This window comes from Sorex fumeus, unplaced genomic scaffold, assembly GCF_029834395.1.
Source record: "Sorex fumeus unplaced genomic scaffold, SorFum_2.1 ptg000122l, whole genome shotgun sequence".
Taxonomy (NCBI): Eukaryota; Metazoa; Chordata; class Mammalia; order Eulipotyphla; family Soricidae; genus Sorex; species Sorex fumeus.
Window position 1 is genome coordinate 16,542,343 of NW_026606179.1, and position 21,165 is coordinate 16,563,507.

Consider the following 21,165-nt stretch of genomic DNA (forward strand, 5'->3'; position numbering starts at 1 on the left):
GCTGCAGCCTGGGGTGAGAGGGGGCGCTCCGAATGCATTCTCTCCGGTCACTTCCTCGCAGCTGGGCATGGGGCTATCAGGAAGGCCAAGACCCCATCCGCGGAGGCACGGAGGGCACAGCCACCTCCCCATATCCGATGCTGGGAAATGCTTCCCACACGTTCCAGCCCACCCCCGGACAGCTGCCCCCATTCAGGTTCGGGGTTGGAGAGGCAAGGGTAGGGCAGGCTGGGAAAGGCGGTCACCGGCTCCCTGCAGAGAAGGTTCAGCCTCCTTCCAAAAGGTTCAAGCCTTCCATCAGAAAGTTTCTGCCGCCTGCACACCCCCGCCCCCGCCGCCCCCGCCTGGGATTCCCTAAAAACCCCCAACCCCCCGCCCCAATCCCTTTCGCCTCTTCAGGCGCCCAAAAGAAATCCGGAATTCCGCAGTGGGCAGAAGAGGAGGGAAGGGGCGGCAGGTCGCGAGTGCCGGGGACTTAGGTTATCTGCAGACTTAGAGCCTCCAGAAGGGTCATGACCCCCAGGACCCCATCCCACCCCGCCCCCTCCTTCCTTCCTCCCCTGTCGCGCGGCCCCTTTAAGCTCAGAGCCGACCGGTCCTCAGTGGCTGCGAGCCGGCGACAGTGTGTGTGAGTGTGCGGGGAGGGGGCGGGCGCAGTGTCTCCATGGCGACGCGGCGGTGACGTCGCCGGCCGGGGGGCGTGGGCGTCCCGGCCCCGGAGTGCGATATTAACCCGGGAGGCGGCGGCGGGGAGGGGAGAGGCTCTGAGAGGCGAGGCCGGGTGAAGCGGCGAGGGCGGCCCGACGGGCGCGGGACGGGACGGGGCAGCGCGGGCGCCGGGAGCTGCGGCCCGGAGTCGGGGCGCCTCGCCCCGGGCCCCCCAGCATGAAGACCCCGGCGGACACAGGTGGGGGCGGGGGCAGCACGTGTGGGGGAGACTTGTTGCCCCGGGAAACCAGGCTGAGAAACTTTGGGGGGGGCTGAAGGTTGCCGGGGGAGCCTAAGTGATCCCCAGTTCCGGGGGACCCCCAGGCACTCGAGACCTGTTGCTTCTCGCGGCGCGAGCGAGGGGTGTTGCATGGGACCCCCAATTCCAGGCTCCGAGCGGAGTGGCGTGGGTGCTGCGAGTCCCGGTCCGCTCCCTGCTTGGATTCCCCCGAACTGGGCTCTCACCCACTCCCATGATCCACGGGGGTGGCGGGGTCCCTCCCCGCCGCTCTGTCACGTTGCACTCGGGGGACCGGGACGTGCGCGGGGTGTGGGGGGGGCTGTCCACGGGGCCCGCTATTCCCGGTTTCGCGCTGCGCGGTCCGGCCGGTGACCTTCACCGCGGCGCGTGTCCCGCACTGCTTCAGAGGGGGATACGGGCTGGCCTCTCGGAGGACGGCGTGAGTGGGGAGCCCCGGACTCGGGGTCCGGGCTGCGCCGCCCCTCCCCCGCCCGGCTTCTCGCTCCCCCGCCCGCGCCGAGTCGCAAAGTTCCAAAGCGCAGCCCGAACGTTCGAAAAAGGAACTTTTTGTTTCCGACCTTAGAACGCGCGGCTTTAAGGTGGCTCCGGGGAGACCTGGTTATCCTCCTCCCGCGCCGCCGGGGGCCCGGGGTGGAGGAGGGTGGGGAAGATGGGGGGGACGCGGAGGCTCCCCCCTCCCTCCCCAGCTCTTCTCTTTCAACGGGCCGTCTTTTCCCTCCGCCCCCTTCTTCCCCGCCAACTTGCTCCTCCTTAAGGGGCCAAGGTTCCCCTCCCCCCCACGCGGGTCGGCGGGCGGGGGGCAGCGGAATTAACCCCCTCCCACTCGGACTTTCCCCCCTCCCCTCCCCCGCTGCCCCCGGGCTCGCGCGGGCTGGACTTTGCGCCGGAGCGCGCCGGGGGGAGGGGTCCCAGCCGCCCCCTGCCCGTCTACCCCGTCGGAATCCGGCCCGGGGCGGGGACGGGGGAGGGGAAGGGGGCCGGGCGCCGCTGTTCAAACTTGTTTCCTTCCCCCGGCGGCGGCCGCGGCTGGGGCTCCTGTGTGCGGGTGTGTGCCCCGACCGGCCCACCCACCCCGCCCCCCCGCTCGGCGGGTGGGGGCGGCTCTTAAAGGGCTCCGAGCCGGGCTCCGGCGGCGCCTGGGGATCGGGGCCGAGGAGGGGGGGCTGGGGAGGTGGGGCCGGGGTGCGGAGTGCTGTAGGGTCAGTCACGTGCGTCCCACAGACTCTCCAGCTCCCACCGGCTCCGGGGCCGGGGGGCCTGGCGGGGTGGGCTGCGGGAGCCTCCCCTCGCCCGAGGAGGGGGCCGAGGCACCCAGACAACCCCGCCTCGTCTCCCCTCCCTCTACGGGTCTGTGCCTGGTGGGACCGGCTGGGCCGCTCCCCCAACCCTGTCTCGGGGCCGAGCCGGGTGTGGGTTCTCCGAGTGGGGGAATGGGCGGGGGGGGGGGCGCCTAGAACGGCCTCCGCGCCGGCTGTCTGTCCGTGTGTCCGTAGGCCAGACTGCTGGCCGGCCCCGCGCCCCTCCATCCGATTCTCCATCCCGGCCCGTCTCCTCGGCCGCGGCTGCTTCCCACTTCCTGTTTTCTTCCCGGCTCTGGCGCCACCGAGGGCTGCCTGGAGTGGGGGAGGTGGTGGGCCCCCCAGGAGGCCCGAGTGCTCTTCCTCCCATCACTCCTCCCTTCCGACCCCCCGGAGTCCCTGACAAAAAGTTTGGCCGGTCACGTGAATTTGGTGGGGTGCCCAGGACTTGGGCTGTTTCCCCCCACCCCCAGGTTTCCGCAGTCTGGGAGAATCCTGTCCTGGCCCTGCCCCCGTGGGAGCCAGGTGTGCCTGCTGGGATCCCCTTACCCCCCAAGCTAGCCCTTCCTGTCTGCTGCGCCTCTCCGCCCTGCCCTATCAGCTGCTCTCCCTGCTTCTCAGGCCCGCACCCCCTCCAAGCTCTCTTCTCTTGGTCCAGGCCTGGTGACTCCCGGTTTAAACACGTGGACCCATGCACAGCACACTCACACATGTTCCCTTTGCCCGTGCCTGGCTCCTGGCTTCAGGGCCTGGGGAACAGAGCCCCATTGAGACGCCCTGACGTCACTCCCTCCTTTTCCTTCTCCCCCCAAAGCCAGGAACAGGCCCTCGTGTATGCTGTGTCCGATGAGGGAAGCCTGCACTGGGGTGGCCCCGGGAGTGGGGAGGCTCCCTGCAGCGGTGGCCGCGGGGGACCTGGCCTCTGAGGGACTTGCTCGAGGAGGGGACATCTGAGGCCTGGGACAGCCCCCCGGAATGCTGCTCCAGGCCTGTGCGGAGCCCCCCACCTCCCTTCCAGTTCCCTTTGTGTTGCGCATAGTCGCTCTCACTCCTTCTCTTCTGCAAAGTTTATTTTTAGCCGCCTGCTCCCCCGCTCCCAGGACTGTCGCTGCACACACGTTGCCTGGTTACCGGGACAAGGAGGCTGGGGCGGGTGGGCTGGGAAGGCTGGCTTTAATTTGGGGGGGAGGGTGGAAGTCAGTCCACCCCCCCAACCCCAAACTGATGTCTCAGGGGCTGGGTCCCCCGCCCCTCCGGGACCTGAGAGGCAGATCGGGAGGTAGGTGGGAGGATCGCGGAGCTTACTGCTTTGAAGAGGACCAGGAGCTTTGGGAGGGGCCCTGAGGGTCCCTTGGCTTCCCGACCATCCCTGGACCCCAAAGCCCACCCTGAGGCCTCTGTTTTCTTGACAGGAGTCAGAGGGGGTGAACCTGCATTCCCAGGAGTGGAATGGGCCACATGGGTCCGTGGAAGGCGCTCTCCCCGGCTGTCACATCCAGGACAGTGCTGGGGAGCTGTTGTAATGTGGCATCCTGGGCCCATGTCCTGGAGCCCACAGGCTGCTCTGAGGCGGTGTGCAGGAGGCCACCAGGGGAGGCTGTCCTAGGCCAGGATGAGGGTGTCCCATCCTGGGCGCAGAGCCTGCTTTGGACTTAGAGGGCGCCGGTTTTCCCCATTGCCCTCGTCCCCAAGGGGACAGACCCATTCCCTGAATGCCAGAAGACCAGGTTGCTTCTGGGGTGAGGCGCAGGGGTACCCTCGCCCCTCTGCCCAAGACTGGGGACCCGCCTGGCTTGCTGACCAGTTCAGTCTTCTCCCTCTAGCGGCATCGTGCCCCTGCCCCGCTCCCCCTTCTCTTCCTCCCTCTCTCCTCCCACCCCTCCATTACCGGCTGCCTGGTGCTGAATTATTGATGGCCCCTGATTACCCGGGGGTTTGGGAAATGACAACAACCGCAGCCCCCTCATCCCCCCCCCCACCCGGCTGCCCACCCCCTCCCGGGACCAGCCAGCCCACCACCAACCTCTACCCAAGGTTAATGCTGGGGCGGGCAGGCAGGTGGGTCTGGAGGAAGCTGAGCTTGAGAAGACAGAAGGGTGGGAGGCAGGGTGACAAGAGTCGGGGGGCCTGTTGAGCCTCACCTCGAGGTGGGGCCGGGGTGCCTGGGCCTGGGGAGCCCAAAGGGTCCAGAGCTGCAGGGGGGCGGAGTGGGGGCTCTCAGACAGTCTGGGTTTCACTCTCCAGGGAAGACAGAAGCTTCTGTGTGTGCAGGCGCTGACCTCATCCGCAACCAGCCACCCCACCCCTCCTGGTCCTTTTAAGAAAAAAAAAAAAAGCTCTCGGGTCGGTCTTGGGGTGGGGGTGAAGGCTCTGTGAGCCTCTGGAGAGAGCTGGTTTCAGGCTCATGCTCTGAGGAAGGGGATCAGAGAAACTGAAGGGGCGGGTGGCTGGCCCTGAGTGCTATTGGGGAGCCTGGGGAGTCACCCCAACTGGCCACACGTGCCCCTTCCTGCCCCTCCCCCCACTGGCAGCCCTGCCCGTCGGCCTGGCTTGGTGCCTGGCCCCCTGGCACTGGCCCCGGGACCCGCCGCCGACGGTTTCCTGTTTCTCCTGGTGTCCCTGGAGCCGGCTCCAGCTTCCCCTCCCCCCTGCTCCTGTCTAGCCCCCCTCACACACACAGACACCCACTGTCTTCCTCTCACCCAGGTCCTGACTTGGCAGAGGGGAGACGGATTTCCCTCTGGGGAAGGGTGGGGTAGGGAGTGGACCCTGTGATGGGGATCCAGGGATACCCCCCCCCACCCTGCCAGCCAGTTTGGGCATCCTGACCCCGGCCGCTCCCCGGCCTCCTCTGCCCCCCAGGCTTCGCCTTCCCCGACTGGGCCTATAAGCCCGAGTCCTCGCCGGGCTCCAGGCAGATCCAGCTGTGGCACTTTATCCTGGAGCTGCTGCGCAAGGAGGAGTACCAGGGGGTCATCGCCTGGCAGGGGGACTACGGGGAGTTCGTCATCAAGGACCCGGATGAGGTGGCTCGGCTCTGGGGCGTCCGCAAGTGCAAGCCCCAGATGAACTACGACAAGCTGAGCCGGGCCCTGCGGTGAGCAGGGCAGAGGCCCCCTGGGCAGATGTGGGTGGCCCCAATGGCCGGTGCTGGGCTGCATGTGGACCCCCTGACCCATGGAGCTCCTGAGCCTGACTCCTGGTTCTGCTGTCGCCCCTTTCTGAGCCTGTTGATCACATGGCAGCCATGTTGCGAAGAAGGGAAGGGAGGAGAGAAGTCGGTCCTGGCGAGCCTCCAGCCTGATCTCTAGCATGCGGGGTCCCTGATACCTCATGCGGGCCCACCAGTTTGGGGAGCCATGCTGCCTGTCCATCTGGTCTGGAGGCGGGGTCACTCGTGTCCCAGGTGACTGATGATCTCTCCATGTCCCCTTGTGCCTGCAGCTATTACTATAACAAACGCATCCTGCACAAGACCAAGGGCAAACGGTTCACCTACAAGTTCAACTTCAACAAACTGGTGCTGGTCAATTACCCCTTCATCGATGTGGGTTTGGCTGGTGAGTGGCCAGGGGGTGGGCCCAGCGGGGGGTGAAGGGGACCTGGATGTCCTGGGGAGGTGGAGGGTCTTGACCCAAGTCTCCCCCTCCTACCAGGCGGGGCGGTGCCCCAGAGTGCCCCACCTGTGCCCACGGGTGGCAGCCACTTCCGCTTCCCTCCCTCGACACCCTCCGAGGTGCTCTCCCCGACTGAGGACCCCCGCTCACCCCCTGCCTGCTCGTCATCCTCCTCGTCCCTCTTCTCGGCTGTGGTGGCGCGCCGCCTGGGCCGGGGCTCGGTCAGCGACTGCAGCGATGGCACTTCAGAACTGGAGGAGCCCTTGGGAGAGGACCCCCGGGCCCGCCCGCCAGGCCCCCCGGAACTGGGTGCCTTCCGAGGGCCTCCGCTGGCCCGCTTGCCCCATGACCCTGGCATCTTCCGCGTCTACCCCCGACCCCGGGGGGGTCCCGAGCCCCTCAGCCCCTTCCCTGTCTCGCCCCTGGCCGGGCCTGGCTCCTTGCTGCCCCCGCAGCTCTCGCCAGCTCTACCCATGACGCCCACCCACCTGGCCTACACCCCCTCGCCCACGCTGAGCCCCATGTACCCCAGCGGTGGTGGCGGCCCCAGTGGCTCAGGGGGGGGCTCCCACTTCTCCTTCAGCCCCGAGGACATGAAGCGGTACCTGCAGGCCCACACCCAAAGCGTCTACAACTACCACCTCAGCCCCCGCGCCTTCCTGCACTACCCGGGGCTGGTGGTGCCCCAGCCCCAGCGCCCTGACAAGTGCCCACTGCCGCCCCTGGCCCCAGACACCCCGCCGGTCCCTTCCTCGGCCTCCTCCTCTTCCTCCTCCTCTTCCTCCCCCTTCAAGTTTAAGCTGCAGCCGCCCCCATTGGGACGCCGGCAGCGGGCATCTGGGGAGAAGGCCCCAGCAAGCGCTGACAAAAGTGGGGGCAGCGGCTCAGGCGGGATGGCTGAGGGTGGGGGCACCCTGGCCCCACCGCCGCCTCCGCAGATCAAGGTGGAGCCTATCTCCGAAGGCGAGTCGGAGGAGGTGGAGGTGACTGACATCAGTGACGAGGACGAAGAGGACGGGGAGGTGTTCAAGACGCCCCGCGCCCCGCCTGCGCCCACAAAGCCGGAGCCCGGGGAGGCCCCTGGAGCTGCACAGTGCATGCCCCTCAAGCTGCGCTTTAAGCGGCGCTGGAGCGAAGACTGTCGCCTGGAGGGGGGCGGGGGCCCGGCCGGGGGCCTTGAGGATGAGGGCGAGGACAAGAAGGTGCGTGGGGAGGGGCCCGGGGAGACCGGGGGGCCCCTCACCCCAAGGCGAGTGAGCTCCGACCTCCAGCACGCTACAGCCCAGCTCTCTCTGGAGCATCGAGATTCCTGAGGGCTGTGGGCCAGGGGACCCCTGTTACACCCCTCCCCATGCTTCTTTTGCTGCCTTAACCCCCCCAATATCCCTGAGGTGAGGGCAGCCCTCTAGCCTCCTCCCTGCCCCCTCCTTTCCCATTCCCCCTTGTTTTGTATACAACTTTTCATTTTTTTTTTAAATGGTGTGGGTGGGTGGGTGCCCTGGGACAGGGGGGCTGTCTCTGTCCCTGGGTTTCTAAGCTCGGGGCAAAGTGGTGGTGGGGGGGGGAGGGGGGAGGGGGGAGATAAAGGGGCCCCCTCCATTCTGGGGAATTTATATTGAACCGAGGCTCTGGCCTCAATGCCCAGGAACTTTTTTAATTACAATCTCTTAGGAAGTAAAGCCTTGTTCCCCCTTCTTGGTCCTCTGCCTCCTGCCCCCACACCCTACACCCCTCCCCAGTTCTTCCCTGTCCATCATCACCCTACTGCCCTTAGCCCCAATCCTGCCTTCCCCTGCCCCTCCAGGGGCCATGAGTGCCTGGGTTTCTCATATCCCACAAGGTCACAGCAGGGGAGGGGGGACATTTTATGATGAACCAAAAATTCCGTGGGGGGGGTTGGAGGAGGGGGAGGGTGCCACCCGGAGGCCACAAGTCTACAAGTGCCTGCTATCCCTCCCCCACTCCCAGCCCAGTGCGACCCCATCACCCCCAGCTGCTCCTAGGACTTAGCCCATAGACAGGCGGGTGGGGCGGTGGGGAGGGGGTACCCTGAAACCAAACTGGAAGCCCCCTCTGCCTCCCAGCTGGGGCCCCTGGGGTGGGGGTCTGTGGTCAAGCCTTATTCTGTATGGGGGATGGAGGGAGGGGTGGGAGTCGGGAGACTGCTGGAGAATGTATTCGAAACAATAAAAACTTTGGACCTTTGGGTGTTGCAGCCATTATAGGGGTGGGGTGGGCGAGGTCAGGGATAGCCTGGCCACCACTGGCTTCATGGCCTGAGGGCCCTGCCGAAGGGGTCAGATCTAGACCTGAGGACAGACTGGAGCCAGGGACACAACCCTCAGGGCCCCTAAATGTGGGCTCTCAGGCCTGCCTCGCCCCTCCTGGGGGATCTGCCGTCCTTGGAAGCACTCTCCTCGCCCGGCACCACTGTGCAGCCAAAGCCCTTGCTCTTCCAATTCCCTGAAATGCTTTCCCTCCCTGGCTGTGAATTCCCGGTCCTGAAAGTCACTTGCCATGGCTCTCTTTAGGGCTCTTTGGAATTAATGGGGCCTTGGTGCAGAGATGGTGCAGAGACCTTCACATGTTGGCTGGACCTAGAGGCCACCGACATGAGAAGGGGCTGGCTCAAGTGGGATCTGGAGAGGAGGGCTACGTGGCATACAGCCAACCAGGTCTGTGGGCCCCAAACAAAAAGTTCACCTACTGGGTGTCAGGCACTCAGGACTTGTAGGTGGTGGCGGACTTGTAGGTGGTGGCGTGCATTTGTTCCCGTCGCCATCCAGCAAGGGAGGAGCAGGCAGCTTGGTTCGATTCCTTCCACGGCCCAGAGCATTGTTGGGGAGACAGGGCATGTGGTGCCAGGGATCAAACCCAGACAAAGCAGGTGCGTTTCCACTTGAGCTATTCTTTGGCCTAAGCCCTTCACATGAAGCCTCTCTCTGAAGCCCACGTTCTTTCAACGACTCTAGAGTTTTCCTCCTCAAGCCAAGAGCATTGGCTATAAACCAGGATCTCGAGATTGTAGTCTGAGAGAAGAGCTCCTAAAGTTAGCAGCAGAGCTTGGAGATCACAAATCAGGAGTGAGAGCAACAGGAGGAATCCGGACCGCCTGTGGTGGTAGAGATAGCCCAACCCTTCTAGGGCAGGTGAGATGCCTGAGACCCTAAGAGGAGGAGTTTCTCCAAGGCTATACAGCAGCTTGGGCAGAGGAATGGGAATTTGGGGGCTCAGGGCATGTTGGATTGGCTTCCTGAAACCCGACCCTGCTCAATTGAAGGGGGGGGGAAGGAACTGGCAACTGCTACCCAGTCTGGCTTCATCCTCAAGTGTGCCAGCCCAGGGTGGGTGGTCCCAGATGAGGCTGGTTGGCAATGAAGAGAAGCTTGGGCTGGGGTACTGGCAGGAAACCCAGGCTCCTGTGGCAGCCTGTGGGCAACTGCTCCCTCTCCTGGGTGATGTAAGTCACTCCCTGGGGGTGGGGGCTGCTGGGCTATTTCTGGAAGTTGGGATGAGGCGCGTCTCCTGGCAACATGGATGCTGCTGAGTTGGTGGTGGTGTGATGGAGAAGGGGATGTCATCTTAGCTGGAGGAGGGGACCCTGACGCGCGTTCTGAGCCGCATCCCAGGCCTTTCATAGCACCACAAAGCAGGTTTCACGTGGATTTACAGGGGCTGGGGGCCAGGTCACGGGGAGGGGATTGGTGGCCCAGATTCTTGCAGAGTGGGATGTCACTGGCGGCATCTGGTCTTGCAAACCCCAGTATGCTCATTCTATTTTAAGGGCTCCCCAAAATGTATGGGAGGTTTCTGCAAGACTTTTTCAGTCCTTGCTTTTCACAGCCTCTGATGGGGAAGCAGACAGGCCTTTCTAGAGGTCTCAGGACACAAGTCAGTGATTCTATTAGAGACCCTCATCACCCCCCAGACTCCCCAGCACTCCCTGACCATCGAAGCACCTTCCCCATGCCTTTCAGCGATGTGCTCAGTCACCAGTCTCCCTCAGACCTTTCAACGACCACCCTCTGGTCGTCAATCATGATTTTCGGGTGTCCTTATCCCAGAAAAGACCCCTTTCACCTCTCCACGACTCCCCTGAGCACTCCATACCCCCCAGACGCTTCGGATACTTAGTGCTCCGTGGTAAACGTTCTCAGTCCCAACCAACAACCTAGGACTCCCTCAGGCTGTAGCCCGGATCCCTGGATCCCTCAATACTCCCATGGAAGTTGCCCACGTGCGACCCACTGCGCATGGCCCACGGGTTTTGGCCGTTAACTAACCGCCGCTATGTCACCCCGCTTCATTGTCCTGGTGGGCATCTTGGTCCACTTGGATACCCCAGATTTGAGGGCTTGACTCAGATTTTTACTTTATGCCTCTGAGTGGCCGTCAGAGGGCACCAGGCACCACTAGGTTCGAAAACTACGACTCCCAGAAACACCCGCTCCGAACTGTGTGCCATGTGGCCGCAATCGCCGAGCAAGGAGCGGAAGTGCAGTCGCGCTTTGCCTTCTGGATAATGTAGTCCGAGGAGCCTAGTGTTCCTGTCGGTCTTACCCTAGGCCCTGCGTCTTCTGGGCCCATCAGTCATCCCCACTTGCTGTGACTTAAAAGATCCCACTTTCAGACTTTTAAGAAAGGCAGTACAGACGAACCCAGGGTCAGGTTAAAGTGAAGTCTAGAAACTCCATTCCCATCAGGCTGCGAGGCAGATGAGCGCGAAGGGGAGGTTTCATTTTAATCCCAAGCACTTCCGGGCTTCCCCCACCCCGCCCCATTTAATTGATAAATGGACAACATAATGCGTGCACAAATCCCAAGCCTCCGCCTAGCGAACGCTACCCCACCTTTAACGCTCCAGGATCCCGTAATTTAGGAACTGGAGGACGCCGAAATTCGCAAGTGGATTCAATACCGCAATTCTATTTCCTTGTTGGACAATTTCGTTTCATTCATCTGGTGTAAACCACATTGCTAGAAAAGAAGAAATTGCCTCCCGAGGCTGTAGTGTTGTGAGACGCCGCCGGAAGTTTCCCAGATCATTCCCGGGGAGTGGGGGCGGCATTTCCTTCCCTATCTGTGTCACTTGCGACTTGAATGTTTGGATTTATTTTCCGGTGGTCCCCTGTGGCTCTTAAATCTGAGGGCCGTGAGGAAGGAACTGAAAAATACTTCAGTCTCCCCCCCGGGGACTTCTGTTTTCCACCTTGAGCGCACTCTCGCCACAGGTACCCTCGGACTTTACTTTCTGGCAAAACTCCGCCGTCTCGATTCACAAAGGGCCGCGATCCGGTCCGGGGTATTCCCTAGCACGCGTCGGACGCCGAGCAGTAACAACGGGTCGGGTTCCTCGGACTCCATTTCCCAGAAGACACTAGGGGCGTGCTCCGGAGCCGCCGCGCCGAAGCCTTGGTGTAGACTACATTTCCCGGCGGGGCTGCGGCCAGGCGTGCGAAGAAGGCGGTGCGCCAGCCTCGCTCCATTTCCTAGCCGAGCTCCAAAACTGCCGTAAAGGGGCCGGAGGCTCACACGGGGACTCCATTTCCCGGCGTGCCTTGAGAGCCGTTTCACACCCGCAATGCGGTGAGGGCGTGGCGACGACTCCATTTCCCGGCTTGCCTCGCGGCCCTACAATTGTCGTTCCACGGGCGCAGACTCAGTTTCCCAGCGTGCAGCCGGCACCGGTGGCCTACCACAGCCAATCGGCTAAGGGAGCGACCGAACTCCATTTCCCGGCGTGCCTAGGGCCCGGGGAGCCCGCGGACGAGTGGCTGCTACGCGGAAGCGCATCAAGGCGCCCGCTGTGGCCGCAGTGGAGTGAGCGGTCGCTCCCGATTCCGCTTCCCCAAGCGCTTCGGGGTCCAGTCGTTGCACAGCGGGCCGGTTCATTGACCAGGACTCCATTTCCCGACCTGCAGTGCGACTCGACGCCCCGCCCCACGAGCGCGTCCGCGGCCGTCGCGGACTTCATTTCCCGGAGTGCCACGCGGCTCTCCGTGCGGGCTGCGGGCGGCGACGGCGGCGCGCAGGGCAGGCGGACTGCATCTCCCGGCGTGCCCCGCGGCGGGCGCTGGGCCGCAGCCGGAGCCCGAGCCCGAGCGGCGCGGCCTGGGAAAGGCCGGAGCCCGGGGGAGGCGGCGGCAGCAGCGGCGGCGGGGGCAGCCCGAGCCCCGCGGCCTGGGCCTACGCTCGGCGCCATGAGCGGCGGCGGGCCTTCGGCGGGCGGCCCTGGGGGCTCGGGACGGGCGCGAACGAGTTCGTTCGCAGAGCCTGGTGGCGGAGGCGGCAGTGGCGGCGGCGGCGGCGGCGGTGGCGGCCCGGGGGGTTCGTCCTCCGGCCCAGTCGGTAGCAGCAGCGGCGGGAAGGCGTCGGTCGGAGCCATGGGTGGGGGAGTGGTGACCGCGGTCTCCGGGGGTGGCCCCAGCGGCAGCGGCGGAGGAGGCAGCGGCGGCCCTGGCGCGGGGACCAGCTTCCCGCCGCCTGGAGTGAAGCTGGGCCGTGAGTATAGCAGCGCCCGTGGTGGGGTGGGGTTCGGGGTCGCGAAGCCCCCCGGGCCATCGATGGGTTCCTTTGGCTTGCCCGGGTCGGCGCGCGAGGTCACTGTGCCTCCCCCAGACTGAGACCTGACTTTTTCCCCCTCTCAGAGATGAGATTGGGGCAGGGGGTGAGGGGGCGGGGGAGGGGGTGGCGGCGGAGCGGCGGCGCGGTGACGGTCGCTTGGAGTTTAGAATGACCGACCCTCCGAGAAACAGGGCACATGGGGTCGTGTCTTTCCCGAGAGACTGGATTTTTGAACCTTAGAACTAGGCATTTGCTGTTGTCATCCTTTGGAGTAGATGGTCAGGGCCATCCTAGGTTGGAGGGGGGGTCTTGAACTGTTTTGTTCTCAGGGAGAACTAGCATCAAGTCTCCACCCCCCCAAAGAAAAGTGGGGATCTGAATGTGCACCCCTTTAGAAGATGGGAGCTTGAAGAAGCAGGGGTTTGGATAACTGTGTGCCCAAAGAGCAAGGCCAGAAGGAGGAAAGGATTTCCACCATTCAGAGCCCCAAGTGGGCACCCTCTTTATCCATCCTGGGTAGCACTGGCCCGCCTGCCCTGGCCCTCCACCCTCCTCTTGGGAACAGATGGGTCCTGCTCTTAGGGACCAGGAGAGATTGGCATCCCCTTTCACACAGAGTCGCTGTACTTGAGGAAACGGGGTTTGCTGGGTCTCTTCTTGCAAAAGTGTAATTGAGGGGGCGGTTGTAGTTTTCCTAGGTCTTGGGTCTGAGGATACCATCCCCCTCTCCTTCACCTGAGGTTTGGTGACAGTGACCTGGAAATAGCTATGTGAATCATCTCTTTGCCAAGGAAGAGACCATGAGCCCCTTGAAGTGGGTTTGGCCCCTCAGCGACCTCTTCGGGAAACCTTTCCTCAGTTCCCTTAAAAGAAGAGAGGTCTCTGTCTCCCATGGAGGGCTTCAGGCTTTGCTGCCCTTTGGAGACTGAGGCTCCAGTAGAAGAACCTCAGGGGTAACCCTCTCCCAAAGTGGAAGTGGTTAGGCTAGGCTTTCCCCAATGAGAGCCGTCAGCCTAGGGATGGATTCGACCAGGTGACTTCTCAGACCTGGCGGGACTAGCAGTAGAAATTAGGGGTTACCAGCTTATGAGCAGGAAAGAGGTGGAGGTGCCAGTTTCCTTCCATATGGAGGAGGCTGGATTTAGGGTTCTGTGAAGGAATGACGGGCAAAGACATGGGGAGAGGGACATCTAGCAGACACCTCTCAAAGACAGGTAAGGGACATAGAGGCACCCTGGAGCTTCTGGTCAAGGGTCCCTTCTCCTGCACAGTGCCAAGATATGGTGGAGGCCAGAGGGGAAACGGCTGGTGTGTTCCATTTATTTCCCAGGTGACAGCGGGAAGGTGACCACGGTGGTAGCCACTGTAGGCCAAGGCCCAGAGCGCTCCCAGGAGGTGGCTTACACCGATATCAAAGTCATTGGCAATGGTTCCTTTGGGGTGGTGTACCAGGCCCGGCTGGCAGAAACCAGGGAGCTGGTGGCTATCAAGAAGGTCCTGCAGGACAAGAGGTTCAAGGTACTGTGGTGAAGGGAAATAGGGAAGTTTGGGGATGGGCATAGCATTGGAATATAAGCAGAGAGCTGAACTTGGGGTTCCCCAGGTAATCTGTGTGTGGGCCCAAAGAAGGGGAGACAGCAGGGAAGGAGCTGTGGAAGGGGGAACTGTGAGTCCTCCGAGAGGCCATAGCTGGGGGCATTTGCTCAGAGTGGGCGCTTATAGGCAGGTCCTGGTTCAGGTGACATAAGTGCTCATGGGAAGCTGCAGTCCAGAGATGAGCAGGCTCGATCCAGGCTGGAAGCTGGTGCTTTCCCCTCTGAAAATTCCGGTTCCTGCTGCCCATTGGAGAGACACAGTGGCTTCTGGTGGCGGATGACGAAGGTCGCCCTCTGCCCTGGGTGCCGAGCATGTGTGGGCTGAAATCCAACCTGCCCTGTCCTCTCCCAGCCACGTGCCAGGGGTGGGAGGAAGGGGCGGCCTTTCCTCATCCTTGCTGTCCTGGGAGCTTGTGCCCCTCTGTTTCAGCTGTGGGGGCCAAGAACTCCCAGGGGCTGCACAGCTGAATGTGGGGGTCCTGGAAACTTAGGCACCAGTCAAAGCTTTCTGAGCACACAGTGACCAAAACATTAATTCAGGTGTGTGACAAATCCAAGGTGATGTTGACAGTACCTGCCTATCTGTCCGTGTGCGTCTTCTTGGGGATCATGGTAGAAGAAGGTTCAGAGGCCCCCAGTTAGAGTTGGGTACAAGAGCTCTGAGGCCAGGCTGAGGGAGCCCAGGGTGGCAGTCAGACATGAATCCCTGAAGTTAGGGATCTGAGGAGGGGACTGAGAACTGAGGAAGCAAGTTGGGCGGGCAGGGATGCAGGTGAATGTGTCTTGTCCTGTGTGCCCCCAGGGAGGTAGGCCTCAGGGGCCCCATTGCTTTCCAAAGAAGCTGGGGAAGGGGCTCTCCACGCAGAATCATTGGGTTTTCCAGTGTTGATAGTCGATGGGAGGTTTTTAAAAAGCAGATGAAGAAAGCCTCTTGGCTTTAGCCACCTCGGCTCCCAGCTGGTGTGTGAGGACAATGGATTAGGGCTGAGGGGTTGGGGTCGCCCAGGGAGACTCGGGAAGAAGTAGCTTCCTGACTTTGTTAGCAGGAGTTAGGGATAGTGGTGCCGAGGAACAGAGGCCGGGGAGTCAGTGTGTGGTGGAGCTCTGCCTTTGCCTTCCCAGAACCGGGAGCTGCAGATCATGCGCAAACTGGACCACTGCAACATCGTCAGGCTGAGATACTTCTTCTACTCCAGCGGGGAGAAGGTGTGCTCCAGCTGGGGGGCCACCCCCTGGGTCCTTCCCCCACATTTCCCCCACACCTTTCCTCCCCGCCTGCTCCCTTTTTCTCACCACGCCTCACACCTCTCCTTCGCTTTGCTCTGCAGAAAGATGAGCTTTACCTGAATCTAGTGCTGGAGTACGTGCCTGAGACTGTGTACCGCGTGGCCCGCCACTTCACCAAGGCCAAGCTCACCATCCCGATCATCTACGTCAAGGTGGGCCAGCAGGCAGGCCTGGGGCCTGGGCCCTGCTTTCTGAGGGGACCCTCATCCTTGTTTGCTTTGGTCTCTTGCCCCTATTCACCCAGAGATAGAGTTTGCCACTCCCACAGGAGCCAAAACGAAGCCAGAAGGTGGGTTTCGTGGGTAGTGGGGAGTGCAGTGACCCCAGTCGTGTGGGTGTGGTCAACTCAGCCTTGAGGTGCTCAGTTTTAGCCTGGAGACTGCAGGGGGCACATTCTAAGATTGATCTCTTGGCAGAGCAGGTCGGAGGGGGCAGGGCAGGAGGCAAGCAAGTGTCCGCAGGGCCTGGAATGCCTCTTCTTTGTCTGTGCAGGCTTGTTCCCCACTGCCTGGTGCCATGGCCTGGGTGGTACAGACCCTCTGGAGGTGTTTGAATGAATGAGTGAATGAATGAATGATTCGTCCAGGCATGGTGGAGCACAGAGCAGACTGCTGCCCTGGGAGGAGGTGGGTGGGTTCAAGTTTGCTGGAGGCGGTGTGGGGAGCCCTAATCCACTGTCCTCCAACTATTCTCCTGCTGGCTTGAAGTGCTTGGTTTCTCAATGGCCTGGCCTCCACCAGTGATTGGGTGTTGGGGAACCTGGTAGGAGGGGCCTTTTTAGTTTGGTGGAGCCCTGGGTAGTGCCAGAGTTGGTGGTTGAGACCCAGGCCTTTCGCAGGAGCAGTTTGGCAGGGGAGATACGTGTGCCCAGAATATAAATCTAGCACCTGCCATACCATGAAAAGTCCTGAGGATTCTGGAAGCTGGAGGCCCCTAGCTAATCTGCTTTGGGGAACAAGAAGGTTCAGGGCAGCTGGAATGATAATATAGCGGGTAGGGCATTTGCCCTGTGCACTGTCAACCCAGATTCGATCCCTGGCATCCCAAATGGTCCCCCGAGCACCGCCAGGAGTAATTCCTGAGTGCAGAGCCAGGTGTAACCCTTGAGCATTGTCGATTGTGACCCAAAAAGCAAAAAAAAAAAAAAAAAAAGAAGGGTCAAGGAAGGTTTCCAAGAGAAGCTCTGGCACAGGGCGAGAACGTAGTATCTCTGGCCAAGGATAGGAGGGCACAGGCAGTAGCATCCCAGGAAATGAAGCTTGTGAGTGCTGGGGAAATCTCGCGCTTTCCCTATTGCCTGGTACTGGCATCAGCCCAGGATGCAGCTGAGAGGAAAACCTGAAGCTTCCTGTATGCTGGGCAGTTGTGTTCTCAGCAGTGAGAGGGAGAGTGGTGGGAAACCGAGGGGCTGACACTGGTGGCTGGGGTGAGACTGTGCCCTCCTGTGGCTGGTGACTTTGGTGGGGGCTGCAGGGTGTGGCAGGTGACGGAAGTGACGGAACCAGTGCATGGCTGGGAGATGGCTTGACCCAGCCCTCCTAGTGGCCCCAGCTCGTGCTGAAATTGGAGAAGTGAGGGATCTACAGGAGAGGAGCTGGCACTGTGCTTTGAGGGCAGTGGGTGGCACCCGGCTATAGTTCTCCTCTCCCCACCTGCCCAGGTGTACATGTACCAGCTCTTCCGGAGCCTGGCCTACATCCACTCCCAGGGCGTGTGTCACCGGGACATCAAGCCCCAGAATCTGCTGGTGGACCCTGACACGGCTGTCCTCAAGCTCTGTGATTTTGGCAGGTGGGCCTGTCTCAGCTGTGCCGGGTGGTTGACGGGGCGCTTCTGGTCCCCGCCTGGTCTTTACTCCTGCTCCTCTCTGCCCACAGTGCAAAGCAGTTGGTCCGGGGGGAGCCCAATGTCTCCTACATCTGTTCCCGCTACTACCGGGCCCCGGAGCTGATCTTCGGAGCCACCGATTACACCTCCTCCATCGGTCAGGGTTGTGGGAGGTGGCGGGGCGGCCAGTGGGGCCATTGGTGCGAGCTGAGCCAGCTGCTCACTCTGGTCAAAGTGGCACTCTGTCCTGGCTGGTTGGGCACCCACTCAGGCTTCTGCCCCGCAGCTGTCCTGGGCCTGAGGCCTCCGCCCTCTGTACACTGACAGGGAGGGGCTGGCAGTGACCTTGGAGGCCCATCTGAGGCACTGCCACCATGGGGGTGTGAACAGTTCACAACACCTGGCCCTTGCTGTTGGTGGGAATGACAGCGCCACCTCTACAACCTCAGGAGAGGGCTCGAACGGGAGAGGGAGAGAACTTTTAATGGCAGCTGGAAGCAAGTGTCAGTGCATGGTCTTGGGTGCGAGCTTGGGCTGGGGGAGTACTGAGGGAGGCCGCCCTGTAGACAGGACAGAGCACCCAGTCCCGCCTCCACCTGTTGGTCTTTCCTCTGAGTAAGGTGGAGTAAGGGTTATCGGGGTCACGGAACTGAAAAGTTTGATCCCTGGAACCAAGTCTGGGGCAGAGGAGCAGTTAGGTCCAGTGCTGTTTGTGACTGGAGCACGCCCAAGATTGGGACTCCAGCCCTCCAAGGGGCAGGGGAGGGGTCAGCAGAGGGGCTGGGCGCCTTGGCCCTGACACCCCATTTTCCCCTGCAGACGTGTGGTCGGCAGGTTGCGTCCTGGCCGAGCTGCTCTTGGGCCAGCCCATCTTCCCCGGGGACAGCGGGGTCGACCAGCTGGTGGAGATCATCAAGGTGAGGGCACGGCAGATCGGGGGTGGGGTGGGCACTGAGGGCTCCCCGCTGACACCTCTTTCTCACAGGTGCTGGGAACGCCAACCCGGGAGCAGATCCGAGAAATGAACCCCAACTACACGGAATTCAAGTTCCCCCAGATTAAAGCTCACCCCTGGTCGAAGGTGGGACTGGCCGCACGGCTCGGGCAGCTGGGCACAGTGGCACCAGGGCATTGTGGAGGGGCTCAGCTTGCAGTTTATGGAATTTGTTTCCCACTCACTGTCCCCCTCACCTGTGACTTCCTGTTTGGAGTGGGGTTGGGGAGCTCTTGGTGTACTTTGGAAACTGGATTTGTAGGAAGCAGGGTGTGCTGCAGCCATGAGGGAAGCCTCTCAACCTTGTGGCCCCCACTGCCCTCAGGTGTTCAAGTCCCGGACGCCGCCCGAGGCCATCGCGCTCTGCTCCAGCCTGCTGGAGTACACACCGTCTTCCAGGCTCTCCCCACTGGAAGCCTGTGCCCACAGCTTCTTCGATGAACTGCGAAGTCCTGGAACCCAGCTCCCCAACAACCGCCCTCTCCCCCCACTCTTCAATTTCAGTCCTGGTGGTGAGGACCCTGCTTTGGGAGCTGGGAAGTGGGACTTGGGTCGGGGAGAGGAGTGGGGAGCTTTGGGAAGACCAGGAAGTCAAGAGCTTGGGAGATGGGGCCCCTGCCAGGTTCAGGGATGCCCGAGTGGCTTCATGGACATGTCCTTGTCAGCCTGTACCAGGTGCACAGTGGTTTTTCACTGAGTGGCCAGGGCAATTGTTCACTCTCAAGCAGCCTTGCCAACATCTGGGGCCCATATGGTGTTGCTTTTTCCTTGCACTGGGACTGCAGGCACCTTGCCTTACACCCTTACCAGCTATGTCCCTTCTTGTCCCTAGAACTTGCCATCCAGCCATCTCTCAATGCCATTCTCGTCCCTCCTCACTTGAGGACCCAGGGGAGTACTACTACCCTCACCTCATCTTCACAAGGTACGTCAAAGCCATCTGCTGTGGTTAGAACCACATTTTCAGGGGTGTAGCCCTGAGTCCCTGCAGGTGTGGGAAAGTGGGAGGGCACAGGAAGGGCCTGCAGACCTGGGAGTGGCCCCTGAATTGGGCCTCATGTGTGACTAAACACATCTGAAGAGGGTGCACACAGAGCAGGGCTAAGGCACATGCCTTGCATGCTGCCGACCTTGGTTCAGTTCAAGGCACTACATGATCCCTGGAGCGTCCCCAGCACTGCTGGTGTTTAGGAATAGCACTGCAAGGCCTGAGCAGCTCCCTTTGTTTTACCTGAGCATTGGCCCGGTGGCCGCGTTGGCCGCGAAATCCTGGGAGGGGCTTCTGGTCCCTCCAGAACAAATGTTGGTCAGAAAAGCCAAGGATCTTGTTGGGCCCACACTGCCAGTTGGTTTGTTGCCTGAATGAAAGGGGCCTTTGCGGGTAAAAATGCTAATTTTTCTTGGGCTGGAGAGATAGTACAGTGGGTAGGGCACTTGCCTTGTGCGCTGCTGACCTGGATTCCATCCTTGGTATCCCACGTGCTCCCCTGAGCATGACCAGGAATGATTTCTGAGTGCAGAGCCAGGAGTAACCCCTGAGCACTGCTGGGTGTGGCTCAACCCCCCCCACCCACAAAAGAAACGGGGTTGGGTGGGAGCTGATTTCCTGTTTCTCTATGGTATGTCTGGAAATCAGGACTGTACTAGGCCTTCCCTTTCCTTGGCAGTGCTGGGGTTCCATCACCCCTCTTGGGTGGCCCCTTTTGGGTGCAGACAGTATGTGATGCACCTGGTTCTTCGCATTTTGGGGTCTGTACCCCACCTCATCCCTGACTTTAGTGACATCCTCCAATTCTGCTCTTGGGGGAAGGGGGGCGTCTTAAAGACCAGGCTGACCCCTATCCCTTCTTCTCATTCTAGCTTTAAGTGAGACTTCGCCCAGCTCCGACTGGCAGTCGCCGGATTCCACAGCATCCCTCTCTAACTCCTCCTGAGGGCCCTACCAGCCACCCTTCCATCCGGGAGCCCCCAGTGGGGCTGGGAAGGGGGGCCATAGCCCATCAAGCTCCTGCCCTTGGCTGGGCCCCTAGACTAGAGGGCAGAGGTAAATGAGTCCCTGTCCCCACCTCCAGTCCCCCCTCCCCAGCCTCACCCCTGGGTGGGCTTTTAAAGAGGATTTTAACTGGTTATGGGGAGGGAAGTGAAGGAAGGAAGACAGGGGTGGGGGGACCGAGGATCTCCTTCCCCTGGCCCCTTGCCTCCCCCCAGGTCTCCACCTCCTCCTCCCCTCCCCTTCCCAACCCTCCCTTCTCCTGTCCCATGTAAATAGAACCAGACCAGCCCCTCTTGTCTTCCCTTTCCCGGCCCCGGGTGTAAATAGATTGTTATAATTTTTTTCTTAAAGAAAACGTCCATTCGCACCTCCAGCCTTTCCCCATCCTACAGCTCTGCCCCCTTCTCCTGTCCTCTGCCCTTAGGGTCTCCTCTCTTCTCTCCCCACCCGGGAGGGCCGGGGGCGTGGGGGAAACTCCTGATGTCTTAGTTTCCACAGTAAGGTTTGCCTGTGTACAGACCTCCGTTCAATAAATTATTGGCATGAAAACCTGCTTCCCGGCTGGCTGCCTGTGTCTGTCGCACAGGGAGGGGACACCCCCTTGAGGGGGCTGGAGGCTCCTGGGTACTGGCTTGCTGTAGTGGAGTTAGCTCCATGAACCTGACATAAAGCAGCCACTGGCCTCCAGAGGGGTAGGCTCTGGCCTCCAGGGGCTGGGGAGCAGTGGCCACATCCACCACGTCAACATGAGCTGCCTGCTGCTTCAGGGGCCCAGGGACCTCCCCTGGACTGGAACCTTAGGTCCAAACTTCCATCTGGACAGATTCTTAGGTAGAGACAGGGGTGACCCGAGTCTTGGCAGACCCTCAAACCTGAAGTCCATGAATTCAGCCAGAGATTCACCTGGCCCATCTCTTGGTTGCAGAAGGTTAGTGCCCAGAGCTTGGCCTAACTGCAGATACGCGGGGCTGGGCAGAGGGACATGCCTTCATGTGGCATCTGCAGGCATAACGCTCAGAT

At 61.6% G+C, this 21,165-nt stretch overlaps 2 protein-coding genes across 2 annotated transcripts; both read left to right on the plus strand.

The window, feature by feature from the left end:
- Positions 1 to 740: 740 nt before the first annotated feature.
- ERF (ETS2 repressor factor) lies at positions 741 to 7,375 on the plus strand. The gene is made up of 4 exons (XM_056135919.1): positions 741 to 907; positions 5,131 to 5,365; positions 5,713 to 5,828; positions 5,925 to 7,375. Exons 1-4 carry the CDS (start codon positions 886 to 888, stop codon positions 7,196 to 7,198), a joined length of 1,647 nt encoding a protein of 548 aa, XP_055991894.1. The 5' UTR covers positions 741 to 885; the 3' UTR covers positions 7,199 to 7,375.
- A 4,560-nt stretch (positions 7,376 to 11,935) lies between these two features.
- Positions 11,936 to 20,698, plus strand: GSK3A (glycogen synthase kinase 3 alpha). The gene is made up of 11 exons (XM_056135920.1): positions 11,936 to 12,386; positions 13,780 to 13,967; positions 15,167 to 15,250; positions 15,373 to 15,483; positions 16,992 to 17,122; positions 17,209 to 17,315; positions 17,978 to 18,075; positions 18,144 to 18,239; positions 18,478 to 18,664; positions 18,985 to 19,077; positions 20,013 to 20,698. The coding sequence occupies exons 1-11, from the start codon at positions 12,086 to 12,088 to the stop codon at positions 20,084 to 20,086; spliced, it is 1,470 nt and encodes a 489-aa protein (XP_055991895.1). The 5' UTR covers positions 11,936 to 12,085; the 3' UTR covers positions 20,087 to 20,698.
- The last annotated feature ends 467 nt before the right edge of the window (positions 20,699 to 21,165 follow it).

Coding starts and splice junctions, on each gene's coding strand:
- ERF (XM_056135919.1), top strand. CDS start 886: ATGAAGACCCCGGCGGACACAG. Junction 908..5,130: donor GAAGACCCCGGCGGACACAG/GTGGGGGCGGGG, acceptor TCTGCCCCCCAG/GCTTCGCCTTCCCCGACTGG. Junction 5,829..5,924: donor CATCGATGTGGGTTTGGCTG/GTGAGTGGCCAG, acceptor CCCTCCTACCAG/GCGGGGCGGTGCCCCAGAGT.
- GSK3A (XM_056135920.1), top strand. CDS start 12,086: ATGAGCGGCGGCGGGCCTTCGGCGGGCGGCCCTGGGGGCTCGGGACGG. Junction 13,968..15,166: donor TGCAGGACAAGAGGTTCAAG/GTACTGTGGTGA, acceptor TTGCCTTCCCAG/AACCGGGAGCTGCAGATCAT. Junction 19,078..20,012: donor CCTCACCTCATCTTCACAAG/GTACGTCAAAGC, acceptor TTCTCATTCTAG/CTTTAAGTGAGACTTCGCCC.